Source organism: Numenius arquata, chromosome 24, assembly GCF_964106895.1.
Source record: "Numenius arquata chromosome 24, bNumArq3.hap1.1, whole genome shotgun sequence".
In the NCBI taxonomy this organism is placed as follows: Eukaryota; Metazoa; Chordata; class Aves; order Charadriiformes; family Scolopacidae; genus Numenius; species Numenius arquata.
This window is the reverse complement of record NC_133599.1, coordinates 5831600-5854504: the sequence shown is the minus strand read 5'-3', so window position 1 is coordinate 5854504 and position 22905 is coordinate 5831600. Positions and strand designations below refer to the sequence as shown.

General features: G+C 55.0%; 1 protein-coding gene across 1 annotated transcript; it reads left to right on the top strand.

Moving 5' to 3' along the window:
* The first annotated feature begins 929 nt into the window (after window positions 1–929).
* Window positions 930–22755, top strand: LMOD1 (leiomodin 1). The gene is made up of 3 exons (XM_074163403.1): window positions 930–1326; window positions 19297–20931; window positions 22729–22755. Exons 1-3 carry the CDS (start codon window positions 1066–1068, stop codon window positions 22753–22755), a joined length of 1923 nt encoding a protein of 640 aa, XP_074019504.1. The 5' UTR covers window positions 930–1065.
* The last annotated feature ends 150 nt before the right edge of the window (window positions 22756–22905 follow it).

Below are 22905 nucleotides of genomic sequence, written 5' to 3'. Positions count from 1 at the left end.
CCTCTGGGAGAAGTTGCAGGTACCAGTAAGCTGCTTTATGGATTAGGGTGATGGAAAGTAGGTGCCTCCAGCCAAAGCCCAGACTTAGGGCACCGTCTGAAAGCAGAAGCAGGAGAAACTCAGGGATTTAGTCTTGTGCAGGAAGGAGGGATCTCTCTGGGGCTTGGCAAAGGAAAATGGGAGTGTTGTGATGAAGAGCAGCTGCAGAAACACCCCTGCAGAGGATGGGGAATCATCAGGAGCTCTGATAAAGCAACACAGGGACGGTGTTGGGGTCGAGGAGCCGGCGCCGGGCTGGGCTGGCACTCGCTGCCCGCTTCCTCCCCGCATCAAAGGCACTGGACTTTGCACATCCTTCCTAAAGAAACCAGTCCCCACTAGCAAGACCACCACCCACCATCTCTCTCCCGAAGGACTGGGTGCTTTGGCCACCACACAGATCTTGGAGAGCAGCAGGATGAAGCTGAAAACTCTCACTGGGGTGGGCCCTTTATTGCCCATTTCAGCCAAGAGCTGTCACTGTCACAGCAGAATCTCTCCCCTCCTGTAACGGAGGAGACGTCCCATGTCTTCAGAGCCACGCTGACCTCTTTAGTAGCCCTCCAGCACCCAAGGGCACACGCTAGGGCTCTGCCTCCCCCACCCCCAGATCCCCAGCCTGCCGGCTTGTGCATTTTTGCCTGTTTTCTCACTAGGTTGGCCCATTGCCTTTAAAAGGCTAAATGCTCCGGACTAAATTTGGTCATGCAGCTCTGCATGGTTCCCTGGAATGTCCTCGGGTTTCAGGCTCCTCTGATAGCACCATTCCCCGCCTCCCGCTGGGCTCCATTGGCTTCCCAGCACCCGAATCGCGGCTGGATCCTGTTATTGGCCAACTCTTGGGCCGAGGGGTGTCCCCTCTTTATAACTACTATATCCCGGGCTGCGAGGATTGAGAGCTGCTGAGATTTAACACTTCAGCACCTGCTGCTGCTGGGGGAAGCAGTGGTGGAGCTTCGGCTTCTGTTTTTTCTCCTTCCTTGGGTACCACACACAACCGCAACCGTGTCTCGCCAACGAGCCAAGATGTCCAAAGTGGCCAAATATCGGCGACAAGTTAGTGAAGATCCGGATATTGACAGTTTGTTGTCAACTCTGTCTCCGGAAGAGATGGAAGAGCTGGAAAAGGAGCTGGATGTGGTGGATGCGGATGGAAGCATCCCTCTGGAGCTCAGTCAGAAAAACCAAACAGAAAACTCCCCGCCTGGCCCACAAAACTGCGACACGGTGCTCAATCACTGCGAAAAGGAGACCAGGAAACGTATTCAGAGGGAACAGTCCATAGACGTAAGTCACATCTCCCCACGCTCGAGCCTGGTTCTGTGAGAAATGCAGAACCCCGTGAACCCCACGGGGCTGTTGTAGGGGATGAGGTGGAAAACACAAACCCTGAGAAAGGTGTGCTGTGCTCCCTGACCAGGAATAGCTGTCGTGTAAGAGGCCAGAGGAGCAAGGCAGGAGCTGCTCCAGGCACTCCAGGAGGGAACGGGATATTTCCTGAAATCCCAGTGTCACTGGCAAAGCCAAAACCTGTGCCGGTGCCGGGGATTTTCTCTCTGCCTCTGCTCTACCACCCTCTGGCAGGGCTGGGAGCAGCGATGGTACCCCCAGAAGGCAGCTAGAGGGGCCAGTGCTGTGACAGCGATCCTGCAGGCTGCGTTTCTTTTTCCTCCTCTTGTTTTTTTTCCTTCAGAGAGTTCCGGACTCTCAGTTGCTTCAGCTCTGCCTGTGGAAAAGCTTAAACTGATACTGGCTCTTGTGGAATAAAAAAAAGTTTGCTGCTTTGTGGAAATCACCCTGAGAAGCAGATTTTGCCCTGAGCTGTTTGTTTCGTTGTTGTTCAGTTAAAATTCATTCTTTTATTTTGATTTGGGTACATTTCTCTCCTCCTTTGCACCTGGCAGATCCTTTAATAGCTTGCTTTGAGCTGGAAAGCTTTGTGCCAGTCCCTCTCATCTTTTTGCCTTAGTGGGAGCCAGTCCCACTTCTCTGTAACATTTATTAACCTCTGCACTAAGAATATTTGGTATGTGCCTCGTGCGTGGGAGGCTGGGAAGCATTTGGTTTCCCTGTTTTTTCACGGCAGGGCTGAGCCAGAAAGCGAAAGAAGGAGACTCTGTGGGTGTTTATCTGTGTAGTCACGGGCAGGCTTCATATCCCAGGCTGGATTCGCATCTGCCGGGACAGGACGGGGCTGAGGAGGATCAGCAGCGTAAGCAGAGCAGAGGGTTATCTGGGCACCCCTCCAGCTCCGATTCCTTGCCTATTCCAGCACCCTGGATCTCCCAACAGAGTAACCGAGCTCTAACTTGCCCGTGAGCACTTGGAAATAGCTCTTTAGGGATGTGTACGGAGTTTATTATAGGAGGGTCCTCTCCCGACTGGGTCTTGGGTGAAAACAGCAAGAAAAAGATGAAAATTGCAGCTGTAGGAGAAATTAAGGTTTATTTTGGAGACTGGAACAAGGGGTTGAATAGTTCCCCCCACCCCTCTCCACGCTGGGAGCTTTCTTCTGGCTGCGAGGACAAAGCACTCTCAGCCTTCACCTTCTATATGTGGCATTAGCGTGGGCGGGGGGACAGAAAGCGCCGTGTCCCACACCACGAGGGCACTGGGTTTGTTTTCCCAGCGGTGGGCTGGTGGAAAATCTCCCCGTGGTGGGGAACTGCAGGCGCTGCGGGACAAACCCACCTGCAAAGAGAAATGCTGTTGTGTGGGACCAGTCATCCCAGCGCCGCCACGGGGTTTTGCACTGGTTTGCAGGTGATCCCAGCTCGCAGCCAGCACTGAGCTGGCACTGAAAAAGCTGCTTTTTCAGGCAGGGAGGAACTCTTGTGTTTGGCGCCAGTAGCGATGCTATTTTGTTTTTAACCGTGGGAAGATGAGCAGCCAAGTGGGGACTGGGACTGGGAAGTGTCCATGATCAGGAGGAAGAGAGGAAAATTGTGGTTTTTGGAAAAAGAGAGCTAGGAAATTGCAAACACTCTGATATTTGGAAGCCACCTGAGAGTCTGTGTGTGTGTCAGTGCTGCAGGAGAGGATGGGGATGGTGGCAGGGGATGGCACGGGGAGGAGAGGTGTCCTGGGAGAGGGTCTACAGCTCCGAGGTCCTGAGAAAAGCACTCCTTCTGCTCTCCTTCAAACTTCAGGAGCTTTGGGCCATGGAAGACAAAGCAAGTTGGCTGCCGGTCAAATTTATCAGTGAAACTAGCCCAGTTAGATTGCATTGCAGTAACTGGATATGGCAGAAGTGACTTTCTTCTTCTATTTCAGTCCCTGGAGGCCAAGAAAAAAAATATCCTCCACCCCTTCCTCCTTGGCATTGTTAGGAGCTGGGATTAGCACCTAGAAAATGCCGGTCAGGCTGTGGTGGTGGTGGAGCAGGGCCTTTGCTCCACTGTGGGGCACAAGGACAGGATGGGACGGGATGGGAAGGGATGGGAAGGGAAGAGAAGGGATGGGATTATCGGACCACAGAAGCAATCGCAGAAACCAGCCCAGGAAGCTGATGGTTCTCTCCATCCGAGGAGCCGCAGGGCTGTGTTTTGCTGCAGGATGGCATGAGAACACGGAGCCATCCGAGCATCCCAGGCGGCTCCTGAGCTCTCTCCCAGCTGCTCAGAGCACCGAGGCCTCCGATGACAAATCCCTCTCCCGTATCAGTGGATTTCATGTCGCAGCAGGCAGCGGAGCACTTGTGCCTGCCAACACTGGTGATGTGGCTGCACACCCACAGTGGTGGCATCACCCTGGGGGTGTCCATCCCTGCCCCTCTCCCTGGATGCCTCCCAGCATCGTGCATCACAAACCCACGCAGCCCCCAGCACCCCAATTAAATCCATTGAGCGAAACCTTTGTAAGTGAGATGCAGACTCAGAAGGGAAGGGGACGAAGGGAAGCGTGGGCACGAGCGCAGGGAAGGAATGGGAGGCCCTTCCAGTGGGACTGGCCCTCTGGACATCTGGAAGATGTTATCCTGCGTCTGTGGTGTCTCTTCAGTGGGGAGGGGCAGGAGGTTAGATACTTGTCCTTGAACTACAGAGAGATTACAGGTCAGTACAGAGAGTTTATAGGTCTGTAGTTGCATGAAGGCACTGAGGATAGAAAATATTAGGGATTTCCCAGCCCAGCTCCGCGGTGGAGCCTTGGACTGTACCATTATTGCTAAAACTCATTTTGCAGAGCTGGGAGGTGGCTGGGTCGCAGCCTGCCAGGACCGGGACCGGCACCACACTGACCCAAATGGCCGCACTCCTCTCTCCCTACCTATTTTTCCTCCTCCCTTGTGTTCTTCCCTCCCTCCTTTGCCCCCTCCTTCTGCTGGTGGGACGTTGGCTGTAAGCTGGGATGTGCAGGAATTGATCCAAAGTGCAAAATAAGGTATTTTAAAGGGAAAGGTTGAGTTTGTGCCCATCTCGCGGTTCTTCTTGCAGTCATTGCTCTGTTCTTGGACTGGCTCCAGGCACCCCCGTTTCTTTCTAAATATTGGGAGAAGTGGGTATATTTAGAAATATTGTAACTACATAATAGCACGTCTTCTTAGTGATGAAAAGGGCAAACTTGGGTAACTAGGAAGCAGTTTATAAACAGCCCAAAATAGACGTGAGCTTTGCCCTAACTTCTCCGCACTGGGAAGCCAAATTCATGTCTTGGTGATGTGTTAATTAACTAATCTTCATTTTGTATTGTTAGCGAGTGAAAGTATACCCCAGTTCAACAAGTGTGCCCCGGTGGGGCTTGGGACAGGGCTGCTCTTCGGATGCACTGAACGAGGCCTTCTTGTAGGTCCCTGTGTCACAGGAGCCAAAGTTAAACTCATATTCACGAGCAGATAAATGATGAGATGACCTGATCAAGGCCGGGCTGGAGGGGGCTTTGAGCAACCTGGTCTGGTGGGAGGTGTCCCTGCCCAGGGCAGGGGTTGGGACTGGATGGGCTTTAAGGTCCTTTCTGTGATTTCTAATAGCTCGTGGCTCTTTCTGTAGGAGGCAAAGACAAAAATGAGAGAGAAATTCAGGATAGAAACATGCTGTAAAGTTGAAACCGTGGCATTAACCGAAGGATGATTTACCTGGAGGTGTAGCTATTACCTGAAATCTTTGTTCCGTGCCTGAGATTTCTGTTCAGAAGAGGAAAAGCTGCCTGTGCCAGGGGAGAGGGGCTCGGGTGTCTCTGCGGGATGGGTTTCTCTGGCAGCTGAGCCGTAGGAGGAGATGGGTTTGTGACATCTAGTCTGGTTTTGTCCAGTTCCTCCTCTGCTGTTGGTGACATCTTCTTTAAAAAGCATGTACCCGTGCATACAGCACTATGATATACAACCTGGAGATACCCCCATCTTTCCCATTGGTGTTCAGTCACCTCCAAATCCCCTCAGGGATACTTTCGCTGGGGGGACCTGTCTGGGAAGAGCTACCCCATGGGAAGGACCGCTGCTCCATGTGAACCACGTGTGCTGTGGGGCCAGGTGGCCGCGTGGACGAGAGCTCCTTAGCGGTTGCCATATCCATAGCAGGAGGTTTTACTTTTCAAAACATGCCACAAAATCCACCTGCCGCTGTTCCTGCCTCTCCGTGGATTCCCACCTGACCTCAACGCAGGGCCCTGGCGGCTCCAAAACACTGAGCACCCGGTGGCAGAGGCAGCCCCTCCTTGTACTCTCCTTCTCCAGCATCACCAGCTTTCCTGCGGGTGGATGGAGCCTCCTTCCCTCAATATCACTTGTAAGGAGAGGACACTTGGATGTCCCAGTCCCATCAGAGTCCCCAGTCCCGCCTCCCAGTGAGGCTGCACTGATTTCGTGCTGCTTCAAGCAGGGATGGCTGGGAAAATGCAGGGAAATTGCATGTGAGGGCATTATCCTGCTGCTGGAGGGGATTCATTCTGGGGCCTCTAAACCATTTCTTTTAGCAACACATGGTGGATGACTCCTTCCTTGTAAGCCTTGGCAGCAGCTCCTTGGAGGAGAAGGCTCTGAGCACTGGAAGCCAGGGCAGATGTGCCCAGCCAGGGCCAACTGTGCACAGTGCAGATGATCCCTGTATTTTTAGCTCCTGAAGGTTGAACACCCTTCCCACAGGAGAAGTTGAGGTGGATCAGGAAAGTGTCTTCCAATGCCTTTCCTCTTCCTCTTGGATGTCCCATTCCCCCCACACAGGCAGGGCACCCTCCTAGTCCAGGTCCCTGCATCTCTATCCCTGCTTTGCCTGGCCCAGAGCTCCTGGGGACATCCTTGTGACCCCAAGCACTCTTTGGTGTGGGCTGCATACAGCTGACAGTGAGTGGTGGGACACCCTTCCTCATGGCCAGGTTTTTTGATGCAGAGAGAAAAGCAGTGACCTGGGAGGGAGTTTACTTCATCCAAATGCAGCACATTTGAAGGGTGCTGGTGCCAGAGGGCAGCAGGTCCCATTGCCATGGGTGAGGACTACAAGGATGAGGTTTTGTAAAAAGTCCTGCCTTCCTTTCCAGTTTACTGGGGTTGGCACTCACTGCAGGGTGGTGTTTAACCCACTTACTGGTGGCTGTATGTGGAGGGAGATACCATGAAATGTGAAGGTCCCTACCAACGAGCCCTTCCTCAACAGCAGGGAAAAACAAGTTAGTATTTAAATTTCTTATCAATGCTCAAAGCTTGTCATCTTTTCGTGAAGGTATCTGGAGGAAAAACAAGCTCCACATTTAAATAGCTGGGTTGGACTCGAGGGAAATTGCAAACAAGGGAAAAGAAGTGGTTGTATCATTCTTTAAGCATCTTACCAGTCTGTGACTAACACATATGTATTTAAACTCTGCTGTTCTGTTTATCAACCAGTTCTGTCGATACGCCAAGATTGTTCCTTCTCTCTTCCAAGAGTCTTCACCACTTCCCAGCTCTTGCCTTTCTTTTAACCATGTCCTGGGCAGGTCTCCAGCAGTCCGGGTAGCTGCTGTTCCCTCAGCAGAACATAGAATCATAGAATTGTCCAGGTTGGAAGGGACCTTTCAGATCATCAAGTCCAACCATCAACTCAGCACTGCCCAAACCACCACTGACCCATGTCCCTCAGCACCACATCTGCCCGGCTTTTAAATACCTCCAGGGATGGTGACTCCACCACGTCCCTGGGCAGCCTCTTCCAAGGCCTGACAACCCTTTCAGTGAAGAAATTTTCCCCAATATCCATCCTAAACCTGGTGCAACTTGAGGCCATTTCCTCTTGTCCCATCGTCAGTTCCTTGGAAGAAGATACTGACCCCCCCTGGCTACACCCTCCTTTCAGGGAGTTGTAGAGAGCGAGAAGGTCTCCCCTCAACCTCCTTTTCTCCAGGCTGAACATCCCCAGCTCCCTCACCCCCTTCTTATGTTCTACATGTTGTTGTTCTGCCCAGCTCCTGGCCTCCAAAAGAGGTGTAAGGGGTGGGTGACACTGGGGCATCCTTTCTCCTGGTGCGTCTCCAGCAGCACCTGCCTCACTCTGGGGTGGGCAGAGAACCAAGGTGTGGATCCTTCCACCAGCACAGAGTGGGAATAGAGCTGGTGGCTCCCTGGTCTTTGCATTACGATAGCCAGGGGTATCCAGAATAGTCCCACATTTTGAAGGAAACCAAAGGTATCATAGAATCAGAGAATGGTTTGGGTTGGAAGGGACCTTAAAGCCCACCCAGTGCCACCCCCTGCCCTGGGCAGGGACACCTCCCACCAGACCAGGTTGCTCCAAGCCCCCTCCAACCTGGCCTTGAACCCCTCCAGGGATGGGGCAGCCACAGCTTCCCTGGGCAACCTGGGCCAGTGTCGAATGGTTCGTATTTGGTCCTTAAAGGAGGCCACAGATGGTCTCTGCTTTGGGGCCTCTCCAGGGCTGCAGAACATCCCGTCCAGGAGAGCCCTGTTATTGTCTCCTTTCCTTGTTCAGAAACGAAAACTGCCGTTGCCTGCGCTCAGATGTTTCCTTCATTCCTGAAAACGTACCAACCCTGTAACGAGAAGGACGAGCTCCAGAAGCGAGAGCTGTCAGTTGGCAGCAGAGGATAAACCAGATCTCCGAGGCGGAACGAGAAGCAGGACCCATCCCGTGACAGATAACTGGAGGATCTGCAGTAGAGAACAGCTGAAGCCAGCGAGGAGCCAACGCACCCCGCATTGGAGCCGCATTTCTGAGCAAACGGGGCCAGAAGGAACCTCAGGGCCAGATTGGTGCTTTTGTAACCCCGTTGGGAATCGGTGGCAGGAACTTTCTTCTGCTGTGACCGGGGCGAGGGGCAGCACAAAGTGTTCCCAGCGACTCGTAGGACACGCTCTGTCTGGGAGAGACACGGTCCATCTAAGGGCACAAGCAGGAAAAAGAGCTGAATTTCTAGTCAGTCTGAAAAAAAAAAGGAGTAAAAAGCTGAATCCTATATTTACATAAACCACGACTGGGATAAATCCATGGAAATGCTTGGAGTGTTCAGCTTATATGGGCCACGCTGCCCAGGAGATTTATTATCTGTTTATGTTGAGCTGATAGATAGACATAGAGAGGGAGAAAAAGAGCTGGGGTCCTTTACGTATCGCTTGCTTTCGCAGAGTTATGACATCATTTGGATGCTAAAATGGTCTCGGTGACTCAGCTCCCAGCAGGACGCCGGGATTATCCGGTCGTGTCGCTCAAACCCACCCTTTGCCATGGTGGGAATCGCAGCATGGTGGGGCAAGAGGACCTCGCTTCGCCGGGGCGGGAGGTACCAGGGCTCTTGTTTCGGAGCCATGGGGTGGACCAGCCACGCCGTGAGGTGACACGAGTCCTGCTCAATCCTGTCCTCTGCCCAGAGCATGGTACAAACAAGGTTGAAAACATGAAGAAGAGCTTCAGAAATGCAAGAGGAGAGGTGACAGCCCAGGGTGACAGGGGTGTTCTGCTGCATGCAGCCCGTTGGCGTTGGGTTGAGTAGCCCAGGGCTGAGATATTTGGGTCAGAATTTGCTCCAAGACCTGCTAGATGCTGCCGAGGGCTCCAAGTGGTCCTGCCTCCTGGCAGGGGGACTACGGCCAGTATGGGAACCAGCACCCTCACAGCCACGAGATCTGCCCGCAGCAGAAAGGGAGCTGCAGTTTACTTCCTTTCAGGGAAAATCTTCTGTTTCTGAGAACTGGAGATCGTGACTCCTGGCATGCCCTGCTTTATCTCATGAAGTGCTGTGTTCTGGCTACAGCTCCCACATGGAGTAGGAGCCCGAGGAGCCAGTGCTCCTGTTTCTCATAACGCTGGTAAGGGTTTTGACCAGCACCCCAGCTCTCTGATTTGGGCAGTGGGCACCTGGGGCTGGGGCTCATCTCACCCGTTTCAAAGACCTTGATTCATCCTCCCACACTGGGTACCCACGGCCACTGGTGATGCCATGGGGTGTCTGTGATGATCCCATGGGCTGGCTGATGGGACCCATGGGGGCAAGGGGCCAGGAGATGCTTTCCATGTAGTCCCAAGAGGCTGGGAGCCAGAGTCCTGCTACTCGAGCATCCAGCCCCCATGACACAGAGGACGGGAGATGGGATTTAAGACGCGCTGGGGCTGAACTGCAGTTATCGTGTTCCTCAAAATCTGAGGAAAGCTCTTTGTGGGCTGCCCACAGAAAGCACACCAGGCAGAAATCCAGCCTTGAGGTGGCCGTGGTGTGAATCACTGAGGATCACTGCCCTTGGCAACCTCTGCCAAGGAGGAGGCGATCAGAGAAAAGGTCTCATCTTGGCAATATCCAGTTCATCCATGGCAGTGCCAGGAGAAGGGGCTGGGAATATGATGGATAGAGGAGTAAAAACCCAACTTCTAAAAGCAGATTTTATTAGAGAAGCAAGTTTCCATTTGCAGAGGATCCAGCGGCTTTAAGGGCTTTCTGGAAATGGCTGCATGTCGCTGTGGAAGGGCTGGAGCTCTTCTATTAAAGGAAACCCAGTTGAAATGTTTGTTATCAGCCTTAATTCAGCAATGAAGGCAAAGCAAGACAAAAGTCAGGGCCAGAAGTTGTCCAGTCTCTGGAGAACAGCTCTGCATCTCAGGAGGAGGATGTTTTTAAAAACGTTGGCCTGGGAAGTGCAAAGAGACAGTGATATTTGGGGTCAGGAGGGTCTGAGCAGAAGGGAAGGGGAATAACTGAGCTCCTCGTTAAAATAACAGTAATAGCTGGGGCGGGACAGGGCAAGAAGTTGTTTACATCGCTTTAGCACATAGAGTCTGGGGGGGTCATACTAGGTCTGCGTGTGTCCCAGCGCTGGAAGCTGAGGTCCTTTCACCCTTGCTTTGTGCCAAAAATCCCCAAACATGCCAAGAGAGAAACTTTGCTGCCGGGGAAGGGTCCCACCAGGGAGCCCATTGGGGTCAGAGCTCTGTGGGGCGTTCGGGGGCAGGGCGAGCAGGGGATCTCACAGCACCGGCCCACGATGTTTGCTCTTTGCTAAGGACCAGGAGGGTCACCCCAGCACGGCTGCAGGTAGAACCATGCCAGGTCCCCCCGTGAGTGGGTGGGTGTCACCTAGACCTGGACACGGCTGTCCTGGGTCAGCAGGAGCTTCACGGTCCCGCTTCCTCTGCCGGTCTCTGGCAATCCAGGTTTAGCAGGTCTCAGGATTCGGCCAAGGACACAGCATTTTTTCCAGGAATGTCCTTGGCTCTGAGTTGTCCCCGAGTTACTCAAAACTGGCAGAGGAATGGAGGAAAGGAGCAGCTTGGCCAGCTTGTTGTGGTTTAGCTTGGCTCCAGCAACCTTCTCACATGCCTGGAGAGTAATGGCAGTGGGTCCCCAAATACCCAGGAACGTCAAGTGCAAAACAACCTGCCTTTGCCACACTGGCCACCTCAAGGGACTTCGAGCTGTGGGACACTCTCAGGAGACATCCCCATCCCCTGGGAGCTCTCATGTGGCTTGTGCCTCCTCAGCACCCTTCACCCGTGGTCACACTGAGGGGTGGTGGGATGCTGATGCCTCACTCAATCTCTGGCTGGGAATTGGGGTGGCTGGGCAGGACAGAGGGGACATTGGGGCTCCTTTAGAGCCCACACAACTCAGTAGGTGTCTCCAGATGATGATGCAGATGCCCACGCTGTGGGTTGGATCTCAGAGTCTCGTGGTGGCTCTGGAGACCTTTGTAGGACTCGATAGCATGTGTAGGGCAGACTGAAACCCCTCAGGCAGTGATTCCAGATTGGCTTGTTAATTATGGATCCATAATTATGCCTAAACCTTCTACATCAAATAACCAAACCCAGTTTCCTTCTCTTTCCAGTCTGGTCTGGCAGCCCCCTGACCGACAGTTCTTGGTGAGCTGTCTCTCTGTCTCTCAGAGGTCTCCCCTCATCCCTGGGGCTCCCCCACTTCCCCGCTCTCCCACCTTCCAAAGCCTCTCCATCACTCAGGATTTGCATGGGACCAATGGAGCTTTGCTGGTGGGTTGCTGTTGCCTAAGCCGTGCCTTGTCAAGAGACGAACTGGAAAACCTCCTGTTGACAGTGGGAGAAATTTATTATCCCAGCAGAGGCTGGGAGAAAGGGAGAGTCTCTTGGCCTGGGCTTTATCCCCCAGCCCTACATCTCTGGAGGGATTCTGGTTGGTTTGCGAGGAACACGGCTTTAGGTGGAGGGTCTCTATTGGTGGCCAAAGCCGCGTGCCAGGCAGCCAGCATGCCTAAATGCCTCTGCTGGTGGAGTTTCTGGAGAGGAGGGAGGCAGTGAGTTGCAAGGAGAAGACTCATGGGCTCTGGTGGACACATGCAGAAATTACCCCGTGTGGCTGAAATAATTGCTGGATTAATTAAGTCCAGCTGGTCCAGTCGTTCTTAAGCACACATCTGCATCTTGGTTTAGGAGGGCCGTGAGCTGGTGTAGGGCGGTTTGGTTATAAACAGTGATAAACCCTTGGTGCGTGCAAGAGTGTAGGGGCAAGAGCTGTGCCTACGAGAGGAGACGCAGCTCAGCTGACTTGGCTAAACAGGCGAAATTTCCGCCTGTGGGCAGTTTCTGAAGGTGCTAACACTTCCCTCTCACTTTCCTCCATGTTTTCCCCTCGTATTCCTCAAGAACAGTTATCCCCATGCAGGCGAGGACCGTGCCCCTCTGCTCAGCTGTATGTGAAGCCCGTGTCCCCATTGTCCCCCGCAGTGAGCAGCAGCTGGAGCCATCAGCCACCTTGGAGCCAACCGGATTTTCCAGGGGTGCTGATGGTTGGGGCGGGCCCGATCCTGGCTCAGGCTTCCCCTCTCGTGCCTTTGATGCTCTCATAGAGGGTGATGTCTCCCAGCTGGGGGATGATATCTTGCAGTTGGCTTCCAGAGGCCACCAGAGCTGCAAGTGACATTAGAGACCGAATCAGTGTCAAGCCCCTGGGTTGAATTCACTATTTCTGGAGCCATTTTCATGTGAACGGCAGGTGCAGGTTTGGCCCCGAGATCTTTTGCTGACAGTCCCATTGAGGAAACGGGGCACAGCATGCCACATGTCCCCAGCAGTGACCCTCATGGAGGAGCCATCCTGGACTCTTCTGGCTTCCCCCTTTCAGCCAAGCCCTCCTCGGACCCAGATGGGCACGGCTCCCTGAAGCCAACACGGAGCTGCTGGGCAGCACATGCCGCCCAAGGCTTCCATCCTCGGGTCTTGTTCTTTAGCTGTGCCGAGGACACGGCTGGCGTGGTGGGGCAGTACGTCCAGCCTGGGGATCTGGGCCACGAGGGACTCTTCCCAGGACATGCCTCTGGAAATAACTGCAGGCGGGTGAGAGCTGGCCCCTTCCAAAGACACAACATTTCTGCCACAAACACATTTCCATATGTCCCCTCTGCCAGGGACTGGCGTAACAGCAGCAGCCAGGCCACAAAGTGACCCTTCCCTCCAGCTTGGGAACAGACTGGTGAGTCCCTGGGTAACCCATTCTCTCCTCTCCTCTCCTCTCCTCTCCTCTCCTCTCCTCTCCTCTCCTCTCCTCTCCTCTCCTCTCCTCTCCTCTCCTCTCCTCTCCTCTCCTCTCCTCTCCTCTCCTCTCCCTCTCCTCTCCCTCTCCCTCTCCCTCTTCCCCATCCTCTTCTTTTCCTCTCTAGTGTGTTCCCCTTTCACTTCGAAACCTGGGCGCAGCAGGGTGACCAGCTCCCATTCACCGCCCTGAGCAGCCAGCCAGATCGATACCCACCACCCAAGCAGCGTTTTTCTACCCCAAAAACGAGGTGTGGAGCTTTCGGGGCAGGAGACGAGAACCTCCCTTCACCCTCACATCCCCACCACCCACAGTGGACCTCGGCAGCCCCTCTGCCCCACTCCCACCCATCCCCAGCTCGTCTGGCTGCTCCGGCCCCATCCCTCGCCCGGCACCGGGAGCGGGGCTGCGAACGCTCAGATTCCAGGCAAGAAGTTCCCAGTCTCCTTTGCCTTTTAAGGAAACATCTGAGTGGGTTTGAGGGTTACAAATGCTAACAAGCAATGGCAATGCTCATTTTAGTCTATTTAGAGGAAACGGGAAGGCATTTCAGTTCATCAAAACACTGGTGATTAATCAGCCAAGTACCAGGCTGTTTTCATTAGGCTTATTTTTAAAGGTCTGACACGCTGTGTAAAAATATTCCCCTAATAACGGTGCTCGCGGCAGAGGGAATGGCACGGGAGGGGGTGCAGCGGCGCTGGTTTCTAGGTACCCAGGGTAAATATGTCAGCGCGGCGGAGAGGAGCGAGCGGGCAAGGCTCAAGATGGCAATGGAGAGGGGACAGGGCTGGCACTGGCCGCTGCGGATGGAGACAAGCCTGGCCGGTGGCCTGGGCTGCAGGAGAAGGTGCGCTGGTGGCTGCGGGGACAGCCAGGGTTTGAAGACCAGGGGGGAGGAGGCTTTTCTCTGCATCATCCTCCCAGCAGCTCCTCTGCTGAGCTACAGCTGGAGCAGCACCCTTCATTTCCAGCTCAGAGGAGAGGACTTTGGTCACTGTCACCAGTGAGCGGAGCTTGGGCTGGTGTCACCACACGGAGCTGGCACCTGCATGGAGCCGGGCTGGTGGAGAACACCGAGAGCCCGGGGATGGGTGCGAGGGCAGGAGGGGATGAAGGCACGCTCCCTCCTGGGCTCATACATGGCCTTGGGCAGGGCCAAGACCAGCTTCTGACCTGGCTTGAGAGACGTGGAAATGTTCAAGGCCAGGCTGGAGGGGGCTTTGAGCAACCTGGTCTGGTGGGAGGTGTCCCTGCCCAGGGCAGGGGTTGGGACTGGATGGACTTGAAGGTCCCTTCCAACCCAAACCACGCTATGATCCTATGTCCCCAGTCTCCACCAAGGGATGGAGAGTCTCGTGCAGGCAGAGACAGACAGATAAGAAAGACCCTCAGTTTTAGAATCACAGATCTGATTTCTTGCCTGGAACTTTTTGCTCCCAGTTCCTCCCCTTCTGCTGCTGCTGCTGGAGCCAGGTGTTTGCAGAGGGCCTTCCCCAGCAGGGACAGGGGGAACAGGATCAAGGCAGCTCTGCTTTAAGTGAAACAGCTTGAGCACCTCTTACCCGTTGCTGCCAGACAGCACCTTCTGCAGTAACTTGGAGCTCTTTGACAGGATCCTTCCAGCGCATCCCAAACTTGCTGGATGCACGTGATCCTACAAACACTGCTTGTGGTGACAATAAGACCCGTGGCCGGTCACTGCACATAGAGTCATAGAATGGTTTGGGTGAGAAGGGAACTTAAAGCCCACCCAGTGCCACCCCCTGCACTGGGCAGGGACACCTCCCACCACACCAGGTTGCTCAAAGCCCCCTCCAACCTGGCCTTGAACCCCTCCAGGGATGGGGCAGCCACAGCTTCTCTGGGCAACCTGGGCCAGGCTCTCACCACCCTCACAGCAAAGAACTTCTTCCCCACATCTCAGCTCAATCTCCCCTCTTTCAGTGTCAAACCCTTCCCCCTCCTCCTATGGCTCCCCTCCCTCATCAAGAGTCCATCCGCAGCTTTCCTGGAACCATTTTAGGGACTGGAAGGGGCTCCAAGGTCTCCCCGGGATCTTCTCTTCTCCAGGATGGACACCCCCAACTCTCTCAGCCTGTCCTCACAGCAGAGGGGCTCCAGCCCTCCCAGCATCTCCGTGGCCTCCTCTGGACATCTGTTACCTTCCCTTTTTCCCCTGCCCAGGGGCACAGCTGGCTCCTTTTCCTCCAACTCCTTTTCCATGTCCTGCTCTCTCGGTCTAGTTCCCTCCTTCCTGAAGACCTGCCCCAAGCCACAGCACCTGGACATGTGGCAACATATCTGTGGATGGATGTTTTAATGAGAACAGCACTAACGATGTGATAACAAGACATTCCCAGCAGCTTTACAAAGCAGGGATTTGCTACGCATCTTATTTTGCTCTAGTTTCATCTTGTTTGGAGAAATTTGTTGCCTTCTCTGAGCATGGGAGATGTTGTAGGTCCTTCTCTCGGCGGTTTTCCTCCCTTTCTCCAGGATCTGTTCATTCCTGGCCAAAGCCTTTGCTCTGGTTGGTCTTGTGTGGCCCAGGGAGTTCAGGGGAGACTCAGGGCTCCCCATTGCCAAGTTGTGTGAGCTCAAAATGGGAAGGAGAAGGTTTTTTGGAGAGCTTGGTGTGGAGATGAGGCTGCTGGCCCTGACTGGAGGCATCAGAGTGGACACCTGTGGACACGGAAGGGCTGCAGAGCCTTTGGGGGGCAACTGCCTCTTCTTGCAGGGTCCTGCAAGAAACCTCCAACCTGGGACATCCCCAAACACCTTTGGAAGTCTCTGTCGGACACTGGTGTGGGGGGACAGAGAGAGGCAGCAGAGTCCTTATCCCTCCGACACCTCCTGCCCAGCCTCCTACCGGGAGACATGGCTCTTTCTTCACCGATGGATGTCACTGATGTTCCTTCATCCTTCAGGATGTCACTGGGAATCCTTGCACCCCTCCAGCCCTGGAAACAGGGCACCTCTTGGTGGCTCAGTGCCAGAGGAGGTGGCATCACCTGCTCCCTGCAGCCCATGGGACAGGGAGGTGCTGGCATTGGGGCACCTCTAGTGGCCCCATCCCTGGTCTTTGGGGTCTGTGGGGCTGTGTGGACACACGGACAGGCTCTGGCATATGCCTTTCTGTTGCCTGTTTAGGTTCGCGCAGGGGAGCCAAGAAATCTCTTAGCTAAATAAACAGCTCTCTCCTCCCAGCTGGCATCTGTTTATACGCCAGGTACAAACAGTCCCCACGGCTGCCCCGCTCACAGCCGGGCCAGTTCTTTCCACAAAATAGCAGTCCCTGAGGGCCAGCAGTGCCGGGACGGCAGAGCCCTGGGCCGGGGATGACACCGCGGCCGGGCCATCGTCTGGAGGAGGAGGCCAGCCCTGGCTGCAGACCAGGGGGTCTGGACTCGGATTTGGGGGTTCAAGGCAGTGGGTGAAGCCACGGTGCTGTCCCAGCCCTAGGAGGACCCAGGGAACTTGTAAAGGTGTCACAGCTGCATCTCCCAGAGGTGTATCTCTTCCTTCTGTCCCTGAAGTCCTGAAGTCCTAAAGTCCCTGCAGCAAAGATGACATTTGCGTTGCCACCCACTCACCTTGGTGCTTTCTCCTCTTCCTCCTGCAGCTGGCATCGCTGTGGTTGAGCTGAGGACACACAGATTAATCCCACAGCTGTAGATCTGAGCCTAAAGAAATCATGGCCCCCATCTAGCAGAGCCCCAGCAGGTCACCCTCTGCTCATCCATGGAGATGGCAGAGCCACCTTTGGCAGAGCCAAGCCATGCTGCCAAAGCCCGGCACCCAGGAAGAGCCGGGCCAGCAGTGATGGGCAGGAGCGGTGTGGTCCCTGGCTGCGGAGCAGGGAGAAGGAGGTTTAAACTGCCAAATCCAGACCCAGGCTTTATGGTAGGATCCTCCTCTGTACAGCAAACTTGGTCCCAGTGTCAGGGGTTCATCTGTCCTCAGTTATGTGCTTGTAGAATCATAGAATAGAACCATAGAATGGTTTGGGTTGGAAGGGACCTTAAAACCCCTCCAATGCCACCCCCTGCCCTGGGCAGGGACAGCTCCCACCAGACCAGGTTGCTCCAAGCCCCCTCCAACCTGGCCTTGAACCCCTCCAGGGATAGGGCAGCCGCAGCTTCTCGGGGCAACCTGGGCCAGGCTCTCACCACCCTCACACCAAAGAAGTTCTTCCCCACATCTCATCTCAATCTCCCCTCTTTCAGTGTCAAACCCTTCCCCCTCCTCCTATGGTTCCCCTCCCTGATCCAGAGTCTCTCCCCAGCTTTCCTGGAGCCCCTTTAGGGACTGGAAGCGGCTCGAAGGTCTCCCCGGAACCTTCTCTTCTCCAGGCTGAACCCCCCCCAACTTTCTCAGCCTGTCCTCACAGCAGAGGGGCTCCAGCCCTCCCAGCATCGCCATGGTCTCCTCTGGCCCTGCTCCAACAGGTCCGTGTCCTTCTGATGTTGGTGGCCCCAGAGCTGGAGGGGGAGGTGTCTCCCCAGAGCAGACCAGAGCAGAGGTGCAGAATCCCCCCCCTCACCCTGCTGGCCACGCTGTTGTGGATGTCAAAATAATGCTACTGGGAGAGTCTTCCCAGCCCCATGGCCATGGGTGAAGGCTGCAACGAGGTGTTTGTTGTATCCTAGAGCTGCTGGTGCTTGTTGTGGTCAGTAGCAGTCACAGGACAGGTTCTGCCAAGGGTTCAGGTTCTTGAGAAAAGGGGGTTTCGCTGACAAGAGGCAAATGACCAAATGACCCTAGAGCATGAAGGGAAAGAGGAAAATCCTTTGCTGCCAGAGGTGGCTTGTAAGGAAATAGCCATGGAGCCATGGGGATGCATCCTTCTGCGGGCTGGGAGGATGCAGGCGCTGCCTGAAGGTCAGCGCTGGAGAGCCCAGAGCCAGACTGAGCTCCTCGAAATCCCACAAACACAACAGCGGCATCGCGGTGAGTGAAAAAGCCGAGGCAAAAATTGCTTTTGAAGAGTGCAAATGCAAAGAGGCAGACAAAACAAAAGCAACGTTTGCCGGCCCACTAAGGAACGAGTGGGTGCCTTGGATGGATTGGAGATAAAAGAAAAAACTCGGGAGGTCCAGGGCACTCTGCTGCATGACTTCTTGGCACAGAGGGACAGGGACATCCCAGGGGCAGGGGGTGACACTGCTTTGCCCAATGCGTGCAGCAAAATCTGCCCGAAACAACCTCGGTTAAGCTCTTCCCTCCTGTGATGCCTTTGGACACGGCAGGAAGATGGGCTGGGAAAACATCATGCGTTACAAGGCAATAAACACCGTGTCCCCCAGGGAGCCAAAAAAATACAAACTGAGGTTAAAAGGAGGCCCATTTCAGAGAGCCCAGGGCTGGGTGAGACTGCTGGATCAGCGGTGTCCCCTGTGTCACCACCTGTAGATGCTCCCCTGCTTGCACACGCATCCAGACCAGCACGGGAAGCACGCTGGGCTCTGGACCGGGCAGAGCATCCAGCTGGAAACCATTTAGGAAAGCTGGGAAAGCACCTGGGGTTCACAGAGTTAGAGGCAGTAGATCCATCCCTGGTTAAAAAGGTGATTAAAAAGAGGATAACTCTGAGGAGGTATGACGGGAAGGGGTCCAACAGCGCAGTCTGCAAAGGGAGGTTATCGTCTGTTTGAGGGGGATGAAGGAGGGCATCTCATGGATCTCTGGAGCCCTTTGGGAAGGGACTGGAGGCAGAAGGAGAGCAGAGATGCCATGGGGAGCCACAGCGGGACCTCGGCACGCCTGGATCCTGCAGGCTCTGCCTACAATCGGGGCACTCAGATGCTGAACCTTCCCCTGAACCCTTTAACCTCAGCTGGGTTAAACTTTCCTCTTCCAAAGCACAACCACGGGCTGCAGTGTGGGAACACGCGGTGGTAAATCACGCCAGGGAGATGGAGGAGACTCTGGCTCGTGTTCAGGGCTAAACCATCTGGATTTGGAACAGGTCACTTCCTCCCTGATGAGTCCTGGCTGTGGGTCTGTCCCCTGCCACAGCACAGACCAGCGCTAGCTGTCCTCGTGCTCCCCCACGGCACCTCCCTGCTGCCTCCTGGGGACCTTGCATGATGTTCTCACCAGGTTTCTCTCATAAATACCTGGTTTAGGGCAGTTCATCCCTCGTAGGTGTAGTCTAAGACCTTCCCAACACCTTCCTGCATCTTCCTATGCACCTTCTCCAGCTGTGGTGCTGCCCTGAGGGGCCCCATGGCTGCTCCCGTGTGACAGAGGTGCAGAAGTGGTGACAGTGGGACTGGGGTGACGAGTCTGGAGGTCGGAGGCATCTGCCTCTGTAACACCTTGGTGTTTTTCTCTTGTTAGGAAAGCAGATTGAGTGAGAAGAATAAAGGAACCAAGAATGAAGAAGAAAAGGGAAAAGAAGCCCCTTCCAAAGACCTGGCCCGGAAACAAGATACAAAAGTGGGGAAAGACTCTAAAAAGGAAGAAAACGTTCCGAAAAAAGACCCCAAAGTGAAAGCTGAGGCTGAGACCAAGACCAAGGAGGAGAAGGCTATCAACGACAAAGTCAAGGCCATGGAGAAAAAGCTGATGGGGAAGGACAAAAAGGAGGAAGACAAAGGCTCAGCGTTAAAGAAGGATGTGAGGAAGGACAAAAAGGAGGAAGAAAAGGGCTCAGCATTAAAGAAAGACACAGGGAAGGATAAAAAGGAGGAAAAGGGCTCAGCGTTAAAGAAAGACACAGGGAAGGATAAAAAGGAAGAAGAAAAGGGCTCAGCATTAAAGAAGGATGCAGAGAAGGATAAAAAGGAGGAAGAGAAGGAGTCAGCAGCAAAGAAGGACACAGGGAAGGACAAAAAAGAAGAAGAAAAGGGTTCTGCATTGAAGAAGGGCACAGGGAAGGACAAAAAGGAGGAAGAGAAGAGTTCGGGATTAAAGAAAGAGGCAGAAAAAGACACAAAGGGAGAAGATAAGAAAGAAAAAGATAAAAAGGAAGAGGAAAAGAGTTCAGCTTTGAAAAAATCCAAGCCAGACGAGAAGGAGAAATCCCAACCAGAGGCAGAAAAGGCAGCGGAGGAGAAACAGGAGGCCAAGGCAGCGGCCACGAGCAGCCCCTCCAAGCCCACCACCACCAGCTCCCCGGATCAGGCCAAAGATGACGAAGCCTCCAGCATTTTCGACGAGCTCATTGAGAAGGTGAAGAACAACGATGCCGAGGTCACGGAAGTGAATGTGAACAACTCGGACTGCATCAACAATGAGACTCTGGTGCGCTTCACGGAGGCCCTGGAGTTCAACACCGTGGTCAAGCTCTTCGCCTTGGCCAACACCCGCGCCGACGACCACGTGGCCTTCGCCATCGCCATCATGCTGAAGTCCAACAAGGTGCTGACGAGCATCAACCTGGACTCCAACCACATCACGGGCAAGGGCATCCTGGCCATTTTCCGGGCGCTGCTGCAGAACAACACGCTGACGGAGCTGCGTTTCCACAACCAGCGTCACATCTGCGGGGGGAAGACAGAGATGGAGATCGCCAAGCTCCTGAAGGAAAACACCACGCTCCTCAAGCTGGGCTACCATTTCGAGCTGGCCGGCCCACGCATGACAGTCACCAACCTGCTGAGCCGAAACATGGACAAACAGAGGCAGAAACGCCTCCAGGAGCAGAAACTGGCACAGGAGCGTGGGGAGAAGAAAGACCTCCTGGAGGTACCCAAGCCCGGAGCCCTGCCCAAGGGGTCCCCCAAGCCATCCCCACAGCCATCCCCCAAGGCTTCCCCCAAAAGCTCTCCGAAGAAAGGGGGGGGTCCTGCTGCGCCGCCCCCGCCTCCTCCTCCGCTTGCCCCACCGCTGATCAACGAGAACCTGAGGAACTCGCTCTCGCCAGCCACGCAGAGGAAGTTGGGAGACCGGGCGCTGCCAATCCAGGAGAAGAACTCACGGGACCAGCTCCTGGCTGCCATCCGCTCCAGCAACCTCAAACAGCTCAAGAAGGCAAGTGCAGAGCCACGGTGGGGTCCACCCACGGGGTTGGTCTGTGGGCTGAGATCTGAGGTCACGTCTGTTGTCACTTGGGTGGCAGAGAGGTGAGGACTGTCCTCCAATGTAGGGTATGAAGCGGGGCATCCATGGTCCCAACCCCTGTGCCGAGCACATGGGGTGGCAGATCCATCCCTTCGCTGAGCACGTGGGGTCAGCAGATCCATCCCTTGGCAGAGCATCCAACAGGAGAAGACCCATGCCCTGGCAGAGAGCATGAAAGGGGCAGATCCATCCCTTGGCAGAGCACCTGGGGTGGGCAGATCCATCTCATTCCAGCAGCCAGGTTTGGCTCCAGGGTTTGGGACTCAAGGAAGAAGCCAGCTTTAAACTTTAACCCCAGGAGATGGAAATCCAGGAGCTCCTCATGCAGAGAAGGAGTGATGCTTAGCTGCAGGGGGGCAGGCTCACACACACCCACAGAATCACAGAATGGTGGGGGTTGGAAGGGACCTCTGGAGACCACCCAGTCCAACCCCCTGCCAGTGCAGGGTCACCCAGAGCAGGCTGGACAGGAACATGTCCAGGCGGGGTTTGAATGTCTCCAGAGAAGGAGACTCCACCACCTCTCTGGGCAGCCTCTTCCAGGGCTCTGACACCCCCTAAGGAAAAAAGTTTTTCCTCATGTTCAGATGGAATTTCCCGTGTCCCAGTTTGTGCCCGTTGCCCCTTGTCCTGTCCCCGGGCACCACTGGGAAGAGTCTGGCCCCATCCTCTTGCCCCCCGCCCTTTAGCCATTGCTCAGCATCGATGAGATCCCCTCTCAGGCTGCTCTTCTCCAGCTGAACAGCCCCAGGTCCCTCAGCCTTTCCTCAGCACAGAGATGCTCCAGCCCCTGAGCATCTTCGTAGCCTCCGCTGGACTCTCTCCAGCAGTTCCCTCTCCTTCTGGAACTGGGGAGCCCGGAACTGGTCCCAGTGCTCCAGATGTGGCCTCCCCAGAGCAGAGGGGGAGGATGACCTCCCTCCACCTGCTGGCCACGATCTTCTTGATGTGCCCCAGGAGATCACTGGCCTTCTTGGCCACAAGGGTACAGTGCTGGCCCATGGGCAACTTGTCGACCAGGACTCCCAGGTCCCTCTCTGCAGAGCTGCTCCCACCGGTCTTCAGAAAATCAAACACTCTGGTGACAGAGTCCTGCACCCGTGCACCACCCCAGCCCATCCTTCTTCTTTTTGAGCCCCTCTGGCTTCTTGCCCCACACGAAGCCTTTACTGGAGAAGGGTTTCCAGCCTGGAGAAGAGAAGGCTCCGGGGATACCTTGGAGATCCTTCCAGTCCCTAAAGGGGCTCCAGGAAAGCTGGGGAGGGACTCTGGATCAGGGAGGGGAGCCATAGGAGGAGAGGGAAGGGTTTGACACTGAAAGAGGGGAGATTGAGCTGAGATGTGGGGAAGAACTTCTTTGCTGTGAGGGTGGTGAGAGCCTGGCCCAGGTTGCCCAGAGAAGCTGTGGCTGCCCCATCCCTGGAGGGGTTCAAGGCCAGGTTGGAGGGGGCTTGGAGCAACCTGGTGTGGTGGGAGGTGTCCCTGCCCAGGGTAGGGGGTGGCACTGGGTGGACTTTAAAGTCCCATCCTACCCAAACCATTCTATGACTATGGATGTCCCCAAGCGATGTCCCTGGAGCACTGAGCATCCCCAGCAGCAGCAACAGAGAGAGGGGCTCAGCTCCACCACGGTGGGTCCACACCCCTGCACCAGCCCGGTGTCCCCTTCCATTTCCCCCCCCAGTAACGGGGTTTCCTCTCCGGCAGGTGGAGGTACCGAAGCTGCTGCAGTAGGGAGCGGGAGGGCGCTCCCCCCGCGGCCCCCGGGACACCGGCCTTTCTCGTGCCTGTTTCCATGACAAGCCCTTTGGGAGCCTGCAGTGACCGACGCCGAGGAGCAGCGATCTCTTGGGGACAGACGGACGGACAGAGGGACAGAGGGAC